This window comes from Lepidochelys kempii, chromosome 2 (assembly GCF_965140265.1).
Source record: "Lepidochelys kempii isolate rLepKem1 chromosome 2, rLepKem1.hap2, whole genome shotgun sequence".
In the NCBI taxonomy this organism is placed as follows: Eukaryota; Metazoa; Chordata; order Testudines; family Cheloniidae; genus Lepidochelys; species Lepidochelys kempii.
Genome location: NC_133257.1, coordinates 97451008 through 97467775, shown reverse-complemented (window position 1 = coordinate 97467775; position 16768 = coordinate 97451008). Strand labels below are relative to the sequence as shown.

The following is a 16768-nucleotide window of genomic DNA, read 5'->3' as shown; positions in this document are numbered from 1 at the left end:
CCGCCTCTGGCTACAGCACGGGCAGGAAGGGGTTAAGCCCTAAGGATGCATTATGCACCAGGGAACCTGACTGCAGGGGTTTCAGCAAACCCTGCCACAGAGGTGACTCGGCAGGGGAGGGTGCCTAGGGGACGAAGCAGCCCCTGCTCCCGAGGGGCAGGACCCAGGGTGGGGTGGGGGGGTCGGGTGAAGAGGGTGCTAAGCCCCAGCCTGTGGAATCTGCAGGGTTGGGGCATGAACAGGCTGGAAATTGCTCCCCCACCCTCCCACTCCTCGGCCCCTTTGCTAAGCTCTGAGGCTTCCCCATGCCAGCGCTGTGCGGGGCTTTGGCATATGCAGGGCTTGGCTCCTCCTGACCAGAGCCCCGGACTGGTGGGTCTTGGGCTTTCCAGGGGCACCGGTGCAGCCAGAGGCAGCGGGGGAAGGAAGGAGCCTGCTGGCCAGGCTGTTGGTGAGCTGAGGACTCCGAACAGGGGCTGCTTCTCCGCACAGTGCTGGGAGCGGGACGCACCCGCTGCTGGGGATATGGAGGAGCAGTGGGGATGGGAGGGGTGAAGGGGCAAAGCAGGGAGAGGACAGCGAGAGGGGGAGCACGTAAAGGGCTGATGGGTGGGCAGCAGAGGCGACGCGTAACCAGCCGCCACCTGGTGCCTGCCCACACTCACCAGCCACTGCCACTCGCAGCGTGCAGCCAGTGCCAGCTGGAAACAGGATTGGGGGTGGGGCCCTGCTGGCTAAGAGCCAGCACGCAGAGCAGCCAGCCCCACATGCTGCATCTTTGCCCGGAAACCAGCTTTGCACCCCACCCACCACCAACCACTAGACCCCCCCCCACTCACTGCTGGTGGGCAGGCAGCTGGCAAGCGGGGATCTGGCCAGCAGCAGGACCCACCAGTACTGATGGGAAGAGGGCGGGAGGAGTCAGAAAATATGGGAAAGTTTGCCCATTTTTAAGAATGTCAGGATACCTTCGGGAGGGCTTAAATATGGGACTGTCCCTTTAAAAATGGGACAGCTGGTCACCCTAATTAAATCTCCCTGTCTCCTATAAATCCTGTTGACATGATGTCTTGCTAAATATGATCATGTCATGAAATTAGATACCGGCAATTGTTATCCTTTTAATGTCTCCATTAGTCTGAACTTGCTTTTAATAAGAGCTGCAGTTAATGTCATTCACTTGTTGCTGACTGTGGCCAAAACATCTAAATTTTGTATAACAACCCTGCATCCAGCTAATAGGTACTTTCCATCTGAACACATACGTGACCATTCATTCACTGACTATCCTGTCTCTGTTTTATAATTTCCTTTGTAAAAAGAAAATTCTTTTAGTACCAATTGCATTGTTTGCCTTTTTACAGACAAAGCCCTGGCTGGGATGATTTAGTTGGGGATTGGTCCTGCTTTGAGCAGGGGGTTGGACTAGATGACCTACTGAGGTCCCTTCCAACCCTGATATTCTATGATTCTATAAACATGACAGGTGAATTTACTGAATTAGTTTTGGAATCTCCTTTAAATCTCTAACCTTTAATTAAACTTTGGCATTTACTGAATTACTCTGTATGATCTAAAACTGATTAAATTACTGTGACTAATTAAAGTGATTTGAGCTGAATTAGGACTAGAGAAAAAAATCAAAATTGTGTGTATACTTTACACACACACCATTCTCTTCAACTGAGAAAAGACAAAAGGGCATCTAGGTATTATTTTTACATCTAAAGCAAAACTGTAGATTTTTCTTATCCAATCTACTAAAGGTTTTATTTGATCTGAAGATTTCTACTTTTGCCAGATGAGTTTTTGGTGCAGATGTGGGTAAAGGGAAACCGGTTAAAGTGTTTGAGAAACTTACCATTTGCTAGTACTTGAGTCAGAGACCATCATTTCTAAAGACAGCAGCTCTACATTTGACTGAAAGAAGCTGCCAGCTCCATTAGCTGTCAATAGCCATAGGACCCTGTCATAAATATAAAGTGAAGGGTAAACACCTTTAAATCCCTCCTGGCCAGAGGAAAAACCCTTTCACCTGTAAAGGGTTAAGAAGCTAAGATAACCTTGCTGGCGCCTGACCAAAATGACCAATGAGGAGACAAGATACTTTCAAAGCTGGAGGGGGGGGGGAAACAAAGGGTCCTCTCTGTCTGTGGTGCTTTTGCCGGGACCAGAGCAGGAATGCAGGTCAGAACTCCTGTAAAGAGTTAATAAGCAATCTAGTTAGGGATGCGTTAGATTCTGTTTTGTTTAAATGGCTGATAAAATAAGTTGTGCTGAATGGAATGTATATTCCTGTTTTTGTGTCTTTTTGTAACTTAAGGTTTTGCCTAGAGGGATTCTCTATGTTTTGAATCTGATTACCCTGTAAGGTATTTACCATCCTGATTTTACAGAGGTGATTCTTTTACTTTTTCTTTAATTAAAATACTCTTTTAAGAACTTGATTGCTTTTTCATTGTTCTTAAGATCCAAGGGTTTGGGTCTGTGTTCACCTATGCAAATTGGTGAGGATTTTTATCAAGCCTTCCCCAGGAAAGGGGGTGTAGGGCTTAGGGGGATTTGGGGGGGGGGGGGAAGATGTTTCCAAGTGGGCTCTGTCCCTGTTATTTTTGTTAGATGCTTGGTGGTGGCAGCAATAAGGTCCAGGGACAAAAGGTAAAATAGTTTGTACCTTGGGGAAGTTTTAACCTAAGCTGGTAAAAATAAGCTTAGGGGGTTTTCATGCAGGTTCCCCACATCTGTACCCTAGAGTTCAGAGTGGGGAAGGAACCTTGACAGACCCTTTCCAGACTACTGGCCACCTGAGAAGATAATACCATTTCCACCCTTTGGGTAATGGCAATCCCTGTGGTATTTTAAGCTGTCAGGACTCCAAGGGTCTCAGGTTGCTGGTTCAGTGAGAGCGGAAAACCAACGAGACAATGGGTTGGATCAGGGCCCTTGAGCACAGCCAGTCCTTCCCACATTGTCTGCCCTACATAGGAACACACCTCCCTTCCCCTGCCCTGCCTCATTCTGCCTCCTTGGGTGTTGCTAGATCCAGCCCTCTGCCTCATTCTGAAAGCAACAGGGAAGGGTGGAAGGGAGGTTCAGGCAATCACTGTGGCAACAATAGCTCAGGGACAGGATAAAAGCAACATGCAGCCAAAAGTGGCTGCTGGGGAATGTCAGATGGGTGGGAAGCAGGAGGCACGTTGTCCAGTCAGTGGCTCTTCTGGTATGATGTAGGCAGGTGGTATTAGGAGTTTGCCTTCTACAGCAGGCAGTGAGAGGCATGTGTGTGGTGTGTGTGAAGGCAAGGCTATTGAAGGAAGACAGAAGTGAAGAGACAGGAACTGAGTGGAATTAGCTCTTTTCCCTCACCTTAGTTTCCTAAATGAATTGTGTGTGTCTGCAGGACTTTTAGGAGTTAACAAAGCCCCTTTTCCTAAGCATGAACATGCATGTGTTGCTTTCTTTCTCGCTCTCATTTGCACAATCAGCTGTTTCAGCAGTGTGTAGTTAGCATACTGTATGTACCATTCCAGCAAGGCGTATAACAAGCTATAAGCAGCTCCTTACAGTGCAATAAAAACCCCTCTCATTAGGTCACAATGCATTATAACTGTCTAGCCCATCAGTGTTTCCTTCTCAAAGCAACAGTTAGTGTGTTGAAGGTTGAAAGACTTCACCCGTGAAATTTCCAAAATCCTGTGAAGAAAATGTCAATACTACAAAACTGTTTTTCATCCAACACTTAAGGGAAATGCGCCTGGTCTTTAGACCAGATGAATAGTCTCCCATTAACCTAGCTCCTTTAATCAGAAGACAGGCATTAAAGAGACAAATGACAAGTCTGAAAGGTCAGTAGTTACAGTAGGGTTTGGTATATTTATGAAAACAAAAGCAGCAGTAGGGCATAATTCACTTCAACTGAGAAGGCAAAAAAGGGCTTCTAGGCATTTTTGCTTCTAAAGCAAAATCTGTAGAATTTTCTTACCCAACTTTAAACTCGGTAGCTGGTAATCACCATGTTCAAACTGTCATAAATCAGAGATCAGCCCAGCCTAATAACCCTGGAGCCCAAACTCCCCTTGTTTTTGAGGGGAGTTTTCTGGTTGGAATTTACCTTACAAGGATTCAATCCAGAAGTATTGAGCTTGATGCAGATGTACCCTTTCCTGAAATGCGAGGGGATTAGCACCTGATGTTCTGGCACAGATAATAATGAAATGCTCTGTTTTAGCAAAGCAGCTAATATGTGAAGATGTTTGAACTTGCTCCATAGAGGGCAATTGTTTGTTTGTTTCTGCAATTGCCAAAGCAGAAAATCCTTATGATATAGAGACTGACTAATGCTGTATAATATCTTGGAAGGAAATACAACATGTCTTTCTCTTCTCCTTTGTCATTATAAGCATATGACAACTACAATCAGGCTCAAAACACAAGGCCACAGGTTTTTATATGTGCTTACAATATGAAAATCTTCAGCTCTTAACAGTCCGTCAGAATGCTGTAATGTCCCATGTCCCTTCAGCAATATAAAGTTTGAGTTTTCTTTCTTTCCATTAGAACAATATTGAAATTAAAACATGGGGTCTTTCTGTGGGTAGCATTTGCCCTGCAGTTTCCTGTGTGCACATCAGCATTGAAGAGAAGCTAGTGAACAAGTTATGGCCTCTGTTCATAGTAGCCAATAACCACTGTTAACTTTCTTTGTCCACCTAAGGATTCACCTCTGCTATGATGCCCCCAGAACACAGCCATCTGGTAATGGGTTAAGCAGGTAGTGATTTGTGATGACTGCTACTGATTGGCTTGTTTCACATACAAACAATGCATTTAGCTAGTTGCTGGTTAAACATACTCCTGTTATTGTTACCTTGTCCTATCACCTGCCTACTAGTCTGTTTCTTGCCTGTTTAAACTGTAAGCTCTTTGGGGGCAGGGATTGTCTCTTACTTTGTGTCTGTAGGGTCTGTAGACCCGGTCTGGTTTAGTAATCTAGGCTCTAGTAATACAAGTAATAAATAATAATGATGTGTGGCAAGGGTTCTCAAGATCGTCAGTAACATGGACCAGACCTGAATAGAGAGTTTTTCTCGTGGTCTGCTGTCCTCCCATTTTCAGTTAATTAGTATCTCTGTGGCAATTACAGCAATTGCTTACATGGAAAGAATATTAGGAAAGCACTTCAGCTGTCCTTTAATACATTTTAACAGATGGAAACCAGGAGGAGACACTACACTATGTGACCAACCATGGTTTCCTGGCTCACTGTTTGAGAACTGCTGATATATAGCATAATACAGCTAAGTTAGTCAGTAGATTAAAAGTCCCCATTTTTAACAAACCAGATATTTGCCTTTCTCAGCCCATGTCTTGCTTATTGTTCATTACTTTCATTTCTGTGTCACGTCAGAATTTGAAAACAGTAAGGTTATTTGTTTCTGCATTCTGTTTACTTTTGGCTAGATCCTACTCCCTCTATGCACCGAGGTAAAAGAAGCAGAAGACTGTATAAGGGTGCATTTTTTTCCCTATGCAAATAGCTGAACAGAATCTCTCCCACCACTCGGGTGGACTGGGTGGTATGTCTGTTCACACACTGGACCCTGCAGCATAGGAGGTGAAACCAGCTGGCTAATGCTTAGGCTGCTATTAACAGCTTGTGTTATCTGGGTGTGCTCCTAGTACCTGCTCATAGGAGGAAGAAGCAGGGCATTGTGGTGGGTTGCACAAAGGCAGATTAGAAGTTCTGTGGTTTAACATACTTTTTTTTCCTGCTTCTTTTAATCAAAATCAGTATCAAGAGTGTGAGAAAATATATTCAGTATAACTACTGTGCGTGTAGTAAACAGTGCTGAAAAGGGATGGTTGTAGGCCTGAGACACTGGACTGAGACTCAAGAGATTTGGGTTCAGGTCCTGGCACTGCCACAGAGTTTTTGGGAGGCCCTGGGCAAGTCACTTCCCTGCCCTGCTTCAATTTTCCCATCGGTTAAATTGGGATAATCACTTCTTACCTGTCAGGGGTGTGTGAGAATATAATAACATTTGTGGTGCTCAGATGACAGGAACTATATAAACAGATTGTGTGCAGGGCGGTCTCAGGATTGGGGGAGTACATATGTAAAACCATCTTTCCCCCCTCAAGTTGGCCATTTGAGTGTTCCTTGGCTACAGCTGGGGTCTGGCCCAGTAAAATTTTCAGAAATAAAATCTAAACATTTCAAGGAAAGTGAAGTCTAATGTAATTTTGATTAAGTGCTTCTCACCTTGGTTATGGTTCTCAGAAAGTGTCTTTGTTTAAATAGTAGAACAGATGAATAAGCTCTTCAAACAAAAGCCCCAGGACATGGGATCTACCATAGGTTAAGGGCACAAATTTTTGTGGAAATGCTTGTTAAAACAGTTTCCCCTATAGTTAGCACAGGAAATAACTGGCATGATTGTGTAGTAGTATCAGTTGACAAATGTTGACAATGTAATGTTGACTGTGGCAACCTTTTTCTGGGGGTCTCTGAAGAGATGACAAAGCTATTGGTTGTTTTGAGTCATGAGGCCCAGGAGGCTGAGTACTGAGAGATTGTTGGACTATTTGTTTAGGATAACCTCTGTAGAGTAAAATCATAGGCCATATCTGGTTCTGCAATAACTTTTACACGACTAGCATGCAGTATTTTTATTATTTCTACCTGAAGAGATCTTGTCTGTGATATCAGACTCTGGTTTCCTCAGTGGGGAAAAATAAGCTATGTGATGCATTGTTTAGTCCCTATCTATGTATTGTGGTCTCTCACCTTTTGTGATATCTATATAAACTCTGCTGAGAGCCCCAGAAACAAAGGTAACAGTGAAAAATTGGTGTTGGAGCCTGAGGGGAAGGCAGGAGGGCCAGTCTCCTTTTCCCCTTTAGCTTTCACTGAATATGTTTTTATCTGTATAACTGTTGATTTGAACCTTAGTGGAATGTGAAGAATACCTGCCTCTTCAAACTATTGATGATCTTTATTATCATCTTCTAGAAACTTTGGATCATCACTGGCATATTTTGCTCATTGCTGGAGGGGCTGCTGCCTCATTACTGTTACTGGTCACCATACTGATCATCAGCATCGCTCTTGTTTATCGTAAAAAGTAAGTAGAGTAACAGATCCAATTCCTTAACGACCCTGAGTAGCTCTAAAGTCTCAAAGACCTCATATTGGATAGCCTTCCACTGACATAACTGCTAAGACTCTAACATCCTCTTTAGAATTGGTTTTAAAAAATGGGGTGTGGAAATGTAGCAATTTTTAAAAATGTACCCCTTTTATTCAAAATTTGAAATATCAACACTTGGAAAATTCTGATGCTACAGCTGGTAGAAAAAATTGTTAATGTTTCAAGTTTTTCCTAATTTTTTTAAAAATTTGAATTTCAAAAAATGTCAACACGTTCTAATCTTCATGCTCTTATGAAATGCTTTCATGGCATAAACCACAACTGGCGCACTCTGCGATTACATGGTAAGGGATTAAGTTCTGAATTTATTTCCCACTTGAATCCTCCCATCCCCAAGTATACTGCATCCCCTACCAAATGACTAAAAGTTGTTAAACCTAGATTGTATGTCTTTGTTTTTTGTTGAAGTTGGCAAAAACAACAGTAACAAAATAATGAGACATCTCGCCCCCCCCCCCCCCCCCCCGCAATACAAAGCATTTTTAGAAAAAAGGTCATTTTAGCTAATTGGCAAATATGTCTTATTATTCACCTGAAATGGGGTTGGTTTTTTAAATGTATTATTTATGTCCCAACTTTGTGCTCAGCACTATATGAGACAAAGTTAATTTCTGTCCCAAGGAGGTTACAGTCTATAACTCAGACACAGAAACACTAAGCTGCCCAGGGACCCAGAGGAGAGGCTGATTGGAGTTTGTTCTTTCTTTTGCTTTGAGTAAGAAGGTAAACCCAGTCCTCCATTATCTCTCTCATTTCTAGTTCTCCCTGGGAAACAAAATCCCAAGATGCTAGATGGCCTTTTAAGCCTTTTTTGGTTATTATTTTTGTACTGAAATTATTGTACAGATCTATGTTGTTAGAATTAATCTGCTAAACTATGTAGATGTGCATTTCCACTGTAACATTCCCGCTGAATGTGTGTCACCAGAAAGAAAAGGAGAAGGATTATGAAGGCCCTGTCGAAAGCCCTGTACTCTACTCAGACCCGGGTAAGACTGGCCAAAGAACTACTTCCTTTTTGCGGGATCTTTTTGTGTGTCTTTCTTTTCTGAGTAATTTAAATGTGACAACATGAAAACAGTACTTTCTGCAGTTCGCAATTTAGATTCTACTCTTACTACTGGTGCTTTTTTCACTGTTTCCCTGAAATATGCTCACACTTGTAAGAGACAGCATGGTGTAGTGGTCTGAGCACTGATCCAAGCACCAGGAATTCCTGAGGTCTAATCCCGTTGATGGGCTCGTCATGCAGGCCACCATTCTCAAGTCAATGGGAGTTGCAGATGCTCAGCAACGCTCCAAATCAGGCCCTGTGTATTTGTCCTAAATATGGATTTATGGGCTGGATTTTGAGCTCCCAATTTGGCTTTAACACCTTTCTGAATTTCTGTTTCTCCTTGAATAAAAATGGATTGTTAGTTTAAGAGGAGTGCTGCAAGGATTAGTTAATATTTGCTAAGGACTCTGATAGTATTAGACATCAAAGTGCTGAATGTTTTGGCAGTGATCCTTCTGTGATATAAGAGGGTAGATATGTTTGCAAATAGTTTACCTTTGGGCTTGAAAGCTAACCCCATCATTCCTCCATATGCTGCATGCATGTTTAATTTTGGACACTAAATGTAACATTGGTTCATTCTATTATTTGATACATCTTCAGTTTGTCTTAAAAGTAATACCTAAACATATTGCATATGTATGCAGGACTTCTGCCATGGGAGAAGTGTAACAGGAGAACTTAGGTGCTGTGTTTGGGAGTGAGATGTGAGTTCATCTACTCTAATTTTGTAGGGCAGATACCCAGTTTTCAGAGGTTTCCCTCTTTTTTGTTCTTTAGAGGTGGGACCCAAACACTAATACTTAAACCTTTTTTAGACATTTGTGTTCCATAAAAAATATAATATAATATAAATCTTTATAGAGCCCTAAGAATGCTAAGGTGAGGGAAGGGTGCCAACTTAATTCTGCTCCTGCCTTTCCTCTACACTGACCCTCAGTCCTGGCTCCTGGGGCCACCTTTGCCATCTTTCCCCCTGAACACTATGTAACCTTTCTTAATGGGTGTGTGAGTCTCTCGCTGCTTCTCCCAGTCACCAGCTTGTACATGAAGCCACTGTGAGTTGCATGGTAGAGATTTCTTTAAAACTCCATCTTTACTCGTAGTCTTCACTGCCTCCCTTCTGTCTTATATTGACCAGAAGAAGGGTGAAGCAGGCTGTAATGGGAGTACAGGCCTCAGGGAAATCCCTGCACTAAGAAATCTTCCCTTTTTCTGTGATAAGGAGCCCTAATGGGACTTGTTCCAACTTTAGGAACTGCCTAGTTCATAAAGCAATTAATGCATGAGGAATCACAAGTGTTTTAAGATTGGACGAGTCCTGCAGTTGTTTTCATCTATCTACTATGCCCCAGCTGAAATTATTAATCGTGATTAAGCGCCCTGTTAAACAATAGAATGCTATTTATTTAAATATTTTGGGTGCTCTCTATGTTTTCAAATATATTGATTTCAATTACAACACAGAATACAAAGTGTACAATACTCACTTTATATTTATTTTTGATTACAAGTATTTGCACTGTAAAAAAACAACGTAGTATTTTTCAATTCACCTAATACAAGTACTGTACTGCAATCGCTTTATCATGAAAGTTGAATTTACAAAAGTAGAATACTCTGCAAAAAAATCTTGCATTCAAAAATAAAATAATCTAAAATTTTAGAGCTTGCATGGGCTCAGTCCTCCTTCTTGTAAAGCCAATTGCTCAGACAAACAAGTTTGTTTACATTTGCAGGAAATAATGCTGCCCGCTTCTTGTTTACAATGTCACCTGAAAGTGAAAACAGGCATTTGCATGGAACTGTTGTAGCCAGAGTCCCAAGATATTTACGTGCCAGATGCACTAAAGATTCATATGTCCCTTCATGTTTCAACTACCGTTCCAGAGGACGTGCGTCCATGCTGATGACAGGTTCTGCTCGATAACAATCCAAAGCAGTGCGGACCGATGCATGTTCATTTTCAGTATCTGAGTCAGATGCCATGAGCAGAAGGTTGATTTTCTTTTCTGGTGGTTTGAGTTCTGTAGTTTCCCCATCGGAGTATTGCTCTTTTAAGACTTCTGAAAGCATGCTCCACACCTCGTCCCTCTCAGATTTTAGAAGGCACTTTCGATTCTTAAACCTTGGGTCGAGTGCTGTAGCTATCTTTAGAAATCTCACATCGGTACCTTCTTTGCATTTTATGAAATCTGTAGTGAAAGTGTTCTTAAAATGAACAACATGTGCTGGGTCATCATCCGAGACTGCTAGAACATGAAATATATGGCAGAATGTGGGTTAAAAAACAGCAGGGGCATACAATTCTCCCCCAAGGAGCTCAGTCACAAATTTAATTAATGCATTATTTTTTTAATGAGCATCAGCAGGATGGAAGCATGAACTCTGGAATGGTGTCCGAAGCATGAAGGGGGCATATCAATGTTTAGCTTAACTGGCACATAAATACCTTGCAATGCCAGCTACAAAAGAGCCATGTGAATGCCAGTTCTCACTTTCTGGTGACATTGTAAACAAGAATAGGGCAGCATTACCTCCCGTAAATGTAAAGAAACTTGTTTGTCTTAGTGATTGGCTGAACAAGAAGTAGGACTGCGTGGACTTGTAGGCTCTGAAGTTTTACATTTGTTTTGTTTTTGAGTGCTGCAGTTATTTAACAAACAAAATCTACATTTGTAAGTTGCACTTTCACGACAAAGAGATTGCATTGCTGTACTTGTATGAGGTGAATTGAAAAATACTATTTCTTTGTTTATCATTTTTACAATGCAAATATTTGTAATCAAAAATAATATAAAGTGAGCACTGTACACCTTGTATTCTGTACTGTAACTGAAATCAATATATTTGAAAATGTAGAAAAACTTTCAAAATAATTAATACATTTCAGTTGGTATTCTATTGTTTAACAGTGTGAGTAAAACTGCGATTTAATTGCGATTAATTTTTTCTGGCATGGTGGTTGAAGCATGAAGGGACACATGAATCTTTAGCATATCTGGAACATAAATACCTTGCAATGCCAGCTACAAAAGTGCCATGTGAACGCCAGTTCTCTCTTTCTGGTGATAGTGTAAACAAGAAGAGGGCAGCATTATCTCCTGCACATGTAAACAAACTTGTCTGAGCGTTTGGCTGAACAAAAAGTAGGACTGAGTGGACTTGTAAGCTCTAAAGTTTGAAATTTGTTTTATTTTTGAATGCAGTTATTTTTTGTGCATAATGCTACATTTGTAAGTTCAACTTTCATGATAAAGAGATTGCACTATAGTACTTGTATTAAGTGAAGTGAAAAATACAATTTTTCATTTTTATAGAGCACAAATTGATAAAAAATAAATATAAAGTGAGCACAGTACACTGTTGAAATTGAAATCAATATATTTGAAAATGTGGAAAACATCCAAAAATATTTAAAGAAATGGTATTCTAATATTGTTTAACAGTACAATTTTTTTTTAACTGTATGATTACTTTTTTTAATCGCTTGACAGCCCTGTCCTAGATGTTTTGAGAAAACTCTGGAACTTTTTGAAATGTTCAGAATACTAAAAGTACCAACTTGTTCCAGGTTCTTCCTCCCATCTCTGTTGTTTCCCACCTTACCTTCACTACTGCAGTATCTTCCAGTGCTGTAAATGAGATCTGGGCTCAAGCAGCTTTTCTTCATTTTTTTGACATTCCTATTATTGTTGTTCTGAGGGCATTCAGAGCCCAACACTAACAGGGGCTCTTGAGCTTTAGCTCGATTGTGAACATCTCCCTTGATTAAATAAAGTGTGGCTATCTAATGAACCAATGATTTGCAGTTCACTGTTGACATTTTTAATGGTTTTATGTTCTTCTAGCCCAGTAACAGTTATGGAAGATCCAACTTTCATGGCACACCAGACAGCAGAAGAGGAGTAGAATCAGTGTCTGGGCAGATGGATGAGATTTATATCAACTACAGAGACTACTCACGCAAACCAAAGACAAGAGCATGAGTTTCTTTCGCATGTCTGAATAAAGTAACCAATGTCGAAGTACAGGCTCTGGATCGTAGGCTGGATTCTCTTTGTACCAGACTGACCTTTATTTTTTTAGTCTCCATCAGCAAAGTGACTTTGATTTATCAGTCCAGCAAGAGATTATTTGTTTGTCTATAATTTACACTTTCCAAGACTTTAACTACATTTTAAGCCATCATTTTGGCAGGGAGGGAGGGAATAAATTAAGGGGCCAATTCAGAGCTGCTGTACTCCAATGGCACTGGAGCTGCATCTGTCTACACCAGGTCTGAATTTGATCTTGGAAGTTTATCTGAATGAGTGAAGCAGAGGGAAAATGTGTTCTTTTCTGTCTAGATCCAGGTGTTTAACATCTACAGTGGCACTCACATTGTGTGCTTTATAGAGTGGTAGCAGAATGAAACTGTTTTTGCTCACTGGTAACATAATACTTGTATTTGATCTTGTCACTTCACATGCAGCCGGTTTTCTCCTGCCCAGAATAAGACTGGTTCACAGGAACTCACCATCCCTCCCTCTTCATGGCCACACAAGATGTTCAAGCAGTTACTCAGGTCCTTATGGTTGAGGAAAGGATAGAAATCTGGCCCTGAGGCACAGCAGCACACTCAGGCCTGGTCTACACTGGGGTAGGGATCGATCTAAGTTACACAACTTCGGCTACGTGAAGAACATAGCTGAAGTCTACGTACTTAGATCTACTTACCGCAGTGTCTTCACTGCGGTAAGTCGACGGCTGACTTTCTCCCATTGACTCCGCCTGTGCCTCTCGCCCTGGTGGAGTACCGGAGTCGATGGGAGAGCACTCGATTTATCGCATCTAGACTAGACGCGATAAATCAACCCCTGCTGAATTGATCACTGCCCGTTGATCTAGCTGGTAATGTCGACAAGCCCTCAGGTGAAAACAAAACACAAAGACTCTGTCACTGGCAAGTTATATTTAATAATAATTTATTATAAGGTTTGGTTGCACAAAAAATAAATGAGAACAAGGAGGATACAGGAATAAATGAGGCAAAGCAGAAGAAAAAAGCATGATTAAGAACACTTACAAAATGATATGTATGCATACACATACATATATGTGTATATATTCTGCAGGAATCTGCAGAAGAAAATGCACAAAAATAGAAAGAAACAAAACCAGAAGGCAGACCTGAGAATTATGGTCTTTACACAAGTGGAATGTCTCTAGGCGTGTGCAGGACAGTCACTTTAACATGAGGGAGGAATCCAGGTAAGTGAGTGCTATTATGAAGACTAATAGTCACATATGGCTGCATACTATAGTGCCTCAACATACTGTATACTGTGTGTCAGGCTGATTAATCACATCTGCTTGGCCTGGTGCTCCCTTTCTCTTTAAACATTAGTGAAAGTGGTACTGAACTTGAATATTTCTGGAAAGGGGAAAAAAGTTAATGTCATTCTTCCTAAGCATTAGTTACCAGTTCTATTGAGTTTGGCAGGAAAAGAGCATTGACAGCAGCCTGAAAGCTAAAAGCACATTATAGTTAACCTCTTCTGACAGAAGGCTGGTTTCATGTGAATAAAAAAACAGTGGTCTAGATTCTTCTGGTCATTATGTGGACATAGGAGTCCCAAGCTACTGTAGAGGATCACAGCATTGTGCAGCTAGCCTACACTTCAGCTAAATTGAAGTGTTGTAAGACTAAAAATTCATTCAAACCTAGCATTGAAGAGTTTCATTGTTTACAATGTCAAACACATCTTTTTTTTTTTTTTTTTTTTAATATCTGTGTACTCCTCAGCAAATACCTATATACATTATAAGGGGTACTTTTATTTTTTTTCCACCGACTGAAGGATTGTTAGCAGATGAACAATGAAATTGCATCATATCGATGAGGATACAATGAAATGTACTATTGATAAGTTGGGTTTTTTTTTTACCTGAGTTATCACGTCATACCAGATCATTGCAAATTGTGCACAGTATTAAAAGTAGAGCCCTGTATCAGCAGGCCTTTTCTCTAACCTAGATCTGGTGATCCCATTTATATTCAAATGCCAAGCTGTTAATATAATGTATTCCAGTAGATTTAAGTTTTCTAGTCAGAGCTCTGGATGCCTCAAAATATAATAACCACAAAGTTGGTAGTGCCCCCCTGTTTTTTTAGAAGCAGAGTTTTCACTTGTAGTTCATTCATACTAGTCTACATAAACTAAAGAGTTGGTTTTACTGAGGGTGAAAAGATGGGGATTTTTTTTTAACTTGAATAGCTACAGGATCATCTTATTTTCGTTTGTTTCTGGTAAGAGTCCTTGATGTTTCCTTGACATGGTATCTGAGGCCATTATAACATTTCTCTGTACATTTTTTTTTCAAAATAATTGAACATTTTCCAGATTTTAGGGGGGGAAATCTGTACTGCATATCTTGGCATTTTGTTTCATCTATTTTAATTCAAATTCCATAGATGTTTTGCTTCTACAAAGACAGTATACAGGGAAAATTGTGTCAACACATCACACACAGCATAATAAAAGTAATATATTAATCTTTTCCAATAAACAGACCAAGCAACAGCTTAATTTTGTACCATTATCATAAAGCTATATCAGTGAACAGCAGCTGAACCCCAGATGAAACCATTAAAAAAACAACCTTGTCAATGTTCCAAACTGGCAGCAAAATCAGTAAGTTACTAAAATCTCTTAAGACTAAAGAGCCTGGCTTGCACAAGTTGTCATTAATATGTCAACATTGCCTACAGTTTGTTTTCTAAATAGAAGGAAAAACTTAGTTACCACTGTGGAGTAACTGTTGGCCAGTGCTGATTTTTTAATGGAAATCACTGTAGGTGAAGCGTCTAAGCACAGCAGTTGGGGAGTAGGATTTAAAACCTCTTAAAATGTATGAGTGTGGCTCGAGGGACTGTCTATGGCAAAATTTGCATCGTTTTAAATTAGTGTTCTAGGTACCCACTCTGAAGTCAGACAGCTCACAGGGCACTATTTGTGACTTAGATGATCAAGCTCAGAATTTCACATAATAGGACCAAATTACATCCTTAGCAAATGTAAGAAATGCAATTCCTTTTACAGGTGCTTATTTCCTCTAGGGCAAAAGTATGCAACTAAACTTTGCAATCACTTTTGAACAGAAAAATAGCAATGATAAACACTGAAAATAATGATTGAAATAAGTGTGTTTTTTCTCTACAGCTTAGAACCGTTTAAAAAAAAATCAATGTCCCACAAAGATAACAATAAACCCCAAACAGCAGGCAGATTATGGAATTTACTGAAGGCTATTACAGCATTACTTATTTAAAAATAACCAAACAAACCCAGGCTCCAGAAACATTACTTAAATAAATGAAGCTTACAGGATAAAGCATATTTTCATTAAACAAAAGAGATATTTAATTTGTTAATCTTTAATTAAGGGACCTCTTAGCAGAAAACTGGAATTATACTGATAAAAGCTTTTAAGAAAGGGAAAAGATGGCTTTTCTTCAGTGACACATTAAATCTGCTATGGCTAGTTGTATGCATGTATGTTGTGCGCAAGGAGAGAGACATTTATATGCTTGGTTTATGTTTCAAGGAGAAGTCCTGTAATTGATGGCATTATAAAACCTTTTAAACTTAAATACATGTCTCTTGAAAAACTGAGTCCTCCAAAGTAAAATAGTATCTGAAATTGGCCTATTCTGGCAGCGCTTCACTCTGCAGAGACAGCCATCTTCCTGGTTCATGAAAAACAGAAAGAGGATCGAACTCCCACTTTAAGGTGCTTTGGGCAGATAGCATAGCAGGGAATTGAGATGCTCTATTGAAATATTTCTTTTAGCTTCCTTTATTCTTAAAAAAATGCTGATGTGTTTTAAAGACAATAAATAATCTGCATCCTGCCAAGGCCTATCATAACTTCCCACTTTCTGTTCCTCTTGGCTATTTCTTTCTCTCGGGCCCAGCAGAGCGCATTTTGTCTGCTAGTAGTTGGAGGTGTGAAGGAATGTCTGGAGGGTTTGTTGCTGAGAGGGGGAGAGAAGGGAGCTAAAAGCGTATGTTGGGTTGTACTTGAAAGATTCAGTCAGGTAGGAACTTTGGATTTGGGGAAAGGTCTGGGCTGAGCCATGAAAAGAAACTGTTTCAAATAATAGATCCTAGGGTGAAGATTACTTGCAGTCTTAAAACTTCTGGAAACCATGGGGCAGATTATTTCTTATATCTACTTTACACCCCAGAAGTTCCATTTAACTCAGTAGGCTAAGTGATTGTCATGTGGCGATGCTCCTCTCAAGTCCAAGGAGGGACACTGATTGACACCAGCACAGTTACCATCTACCTCACTGAGTTACACAGATGTAAGTGAGAGGAAACCCAGGCTCTAAATGCCTCCACTGAATTCAATGGAGTTGTATTTGCTTACACCAGGGCTACAATTAATTGCTAATACCTTGTTTCTCCAATTAAATCTAATTGTTTGCTCCTGTCTTTAATGATCATCGGGT

At 40.6% G+C, this 16768-nt stretch overlaps 1 protein-coding gene across 1 annotated transcript in view; it reads left to right on the top strand.

Moving 5' to 3' along the window:
* CD226 (CD226 molecule) overlaps window positions 1–12490 on the top strand; it is a 38691-nt gene extending 26201 nt beyond the window's left edge. Inside the window, exons 4-6 of the mRNA XM_073331718.1 lie at window positions 7013–7124; window positions 8140–8200; window positions 12120–12490. Coding sequence (XP_073187819.1) covers window positions 7013–7124; window positions 8140–8200; window positions 12120–12257 — 311 coding nt within the window. The 3' untranslated portion in view covers window positions 12258–12490. The remainder of the gene's footprint in view (window positions 1–7012; window positions 7125–8139; window positions 8201–12119) is intronic.
* Window positions 12491–16768: the final 4278 nt, after the last annotated feature.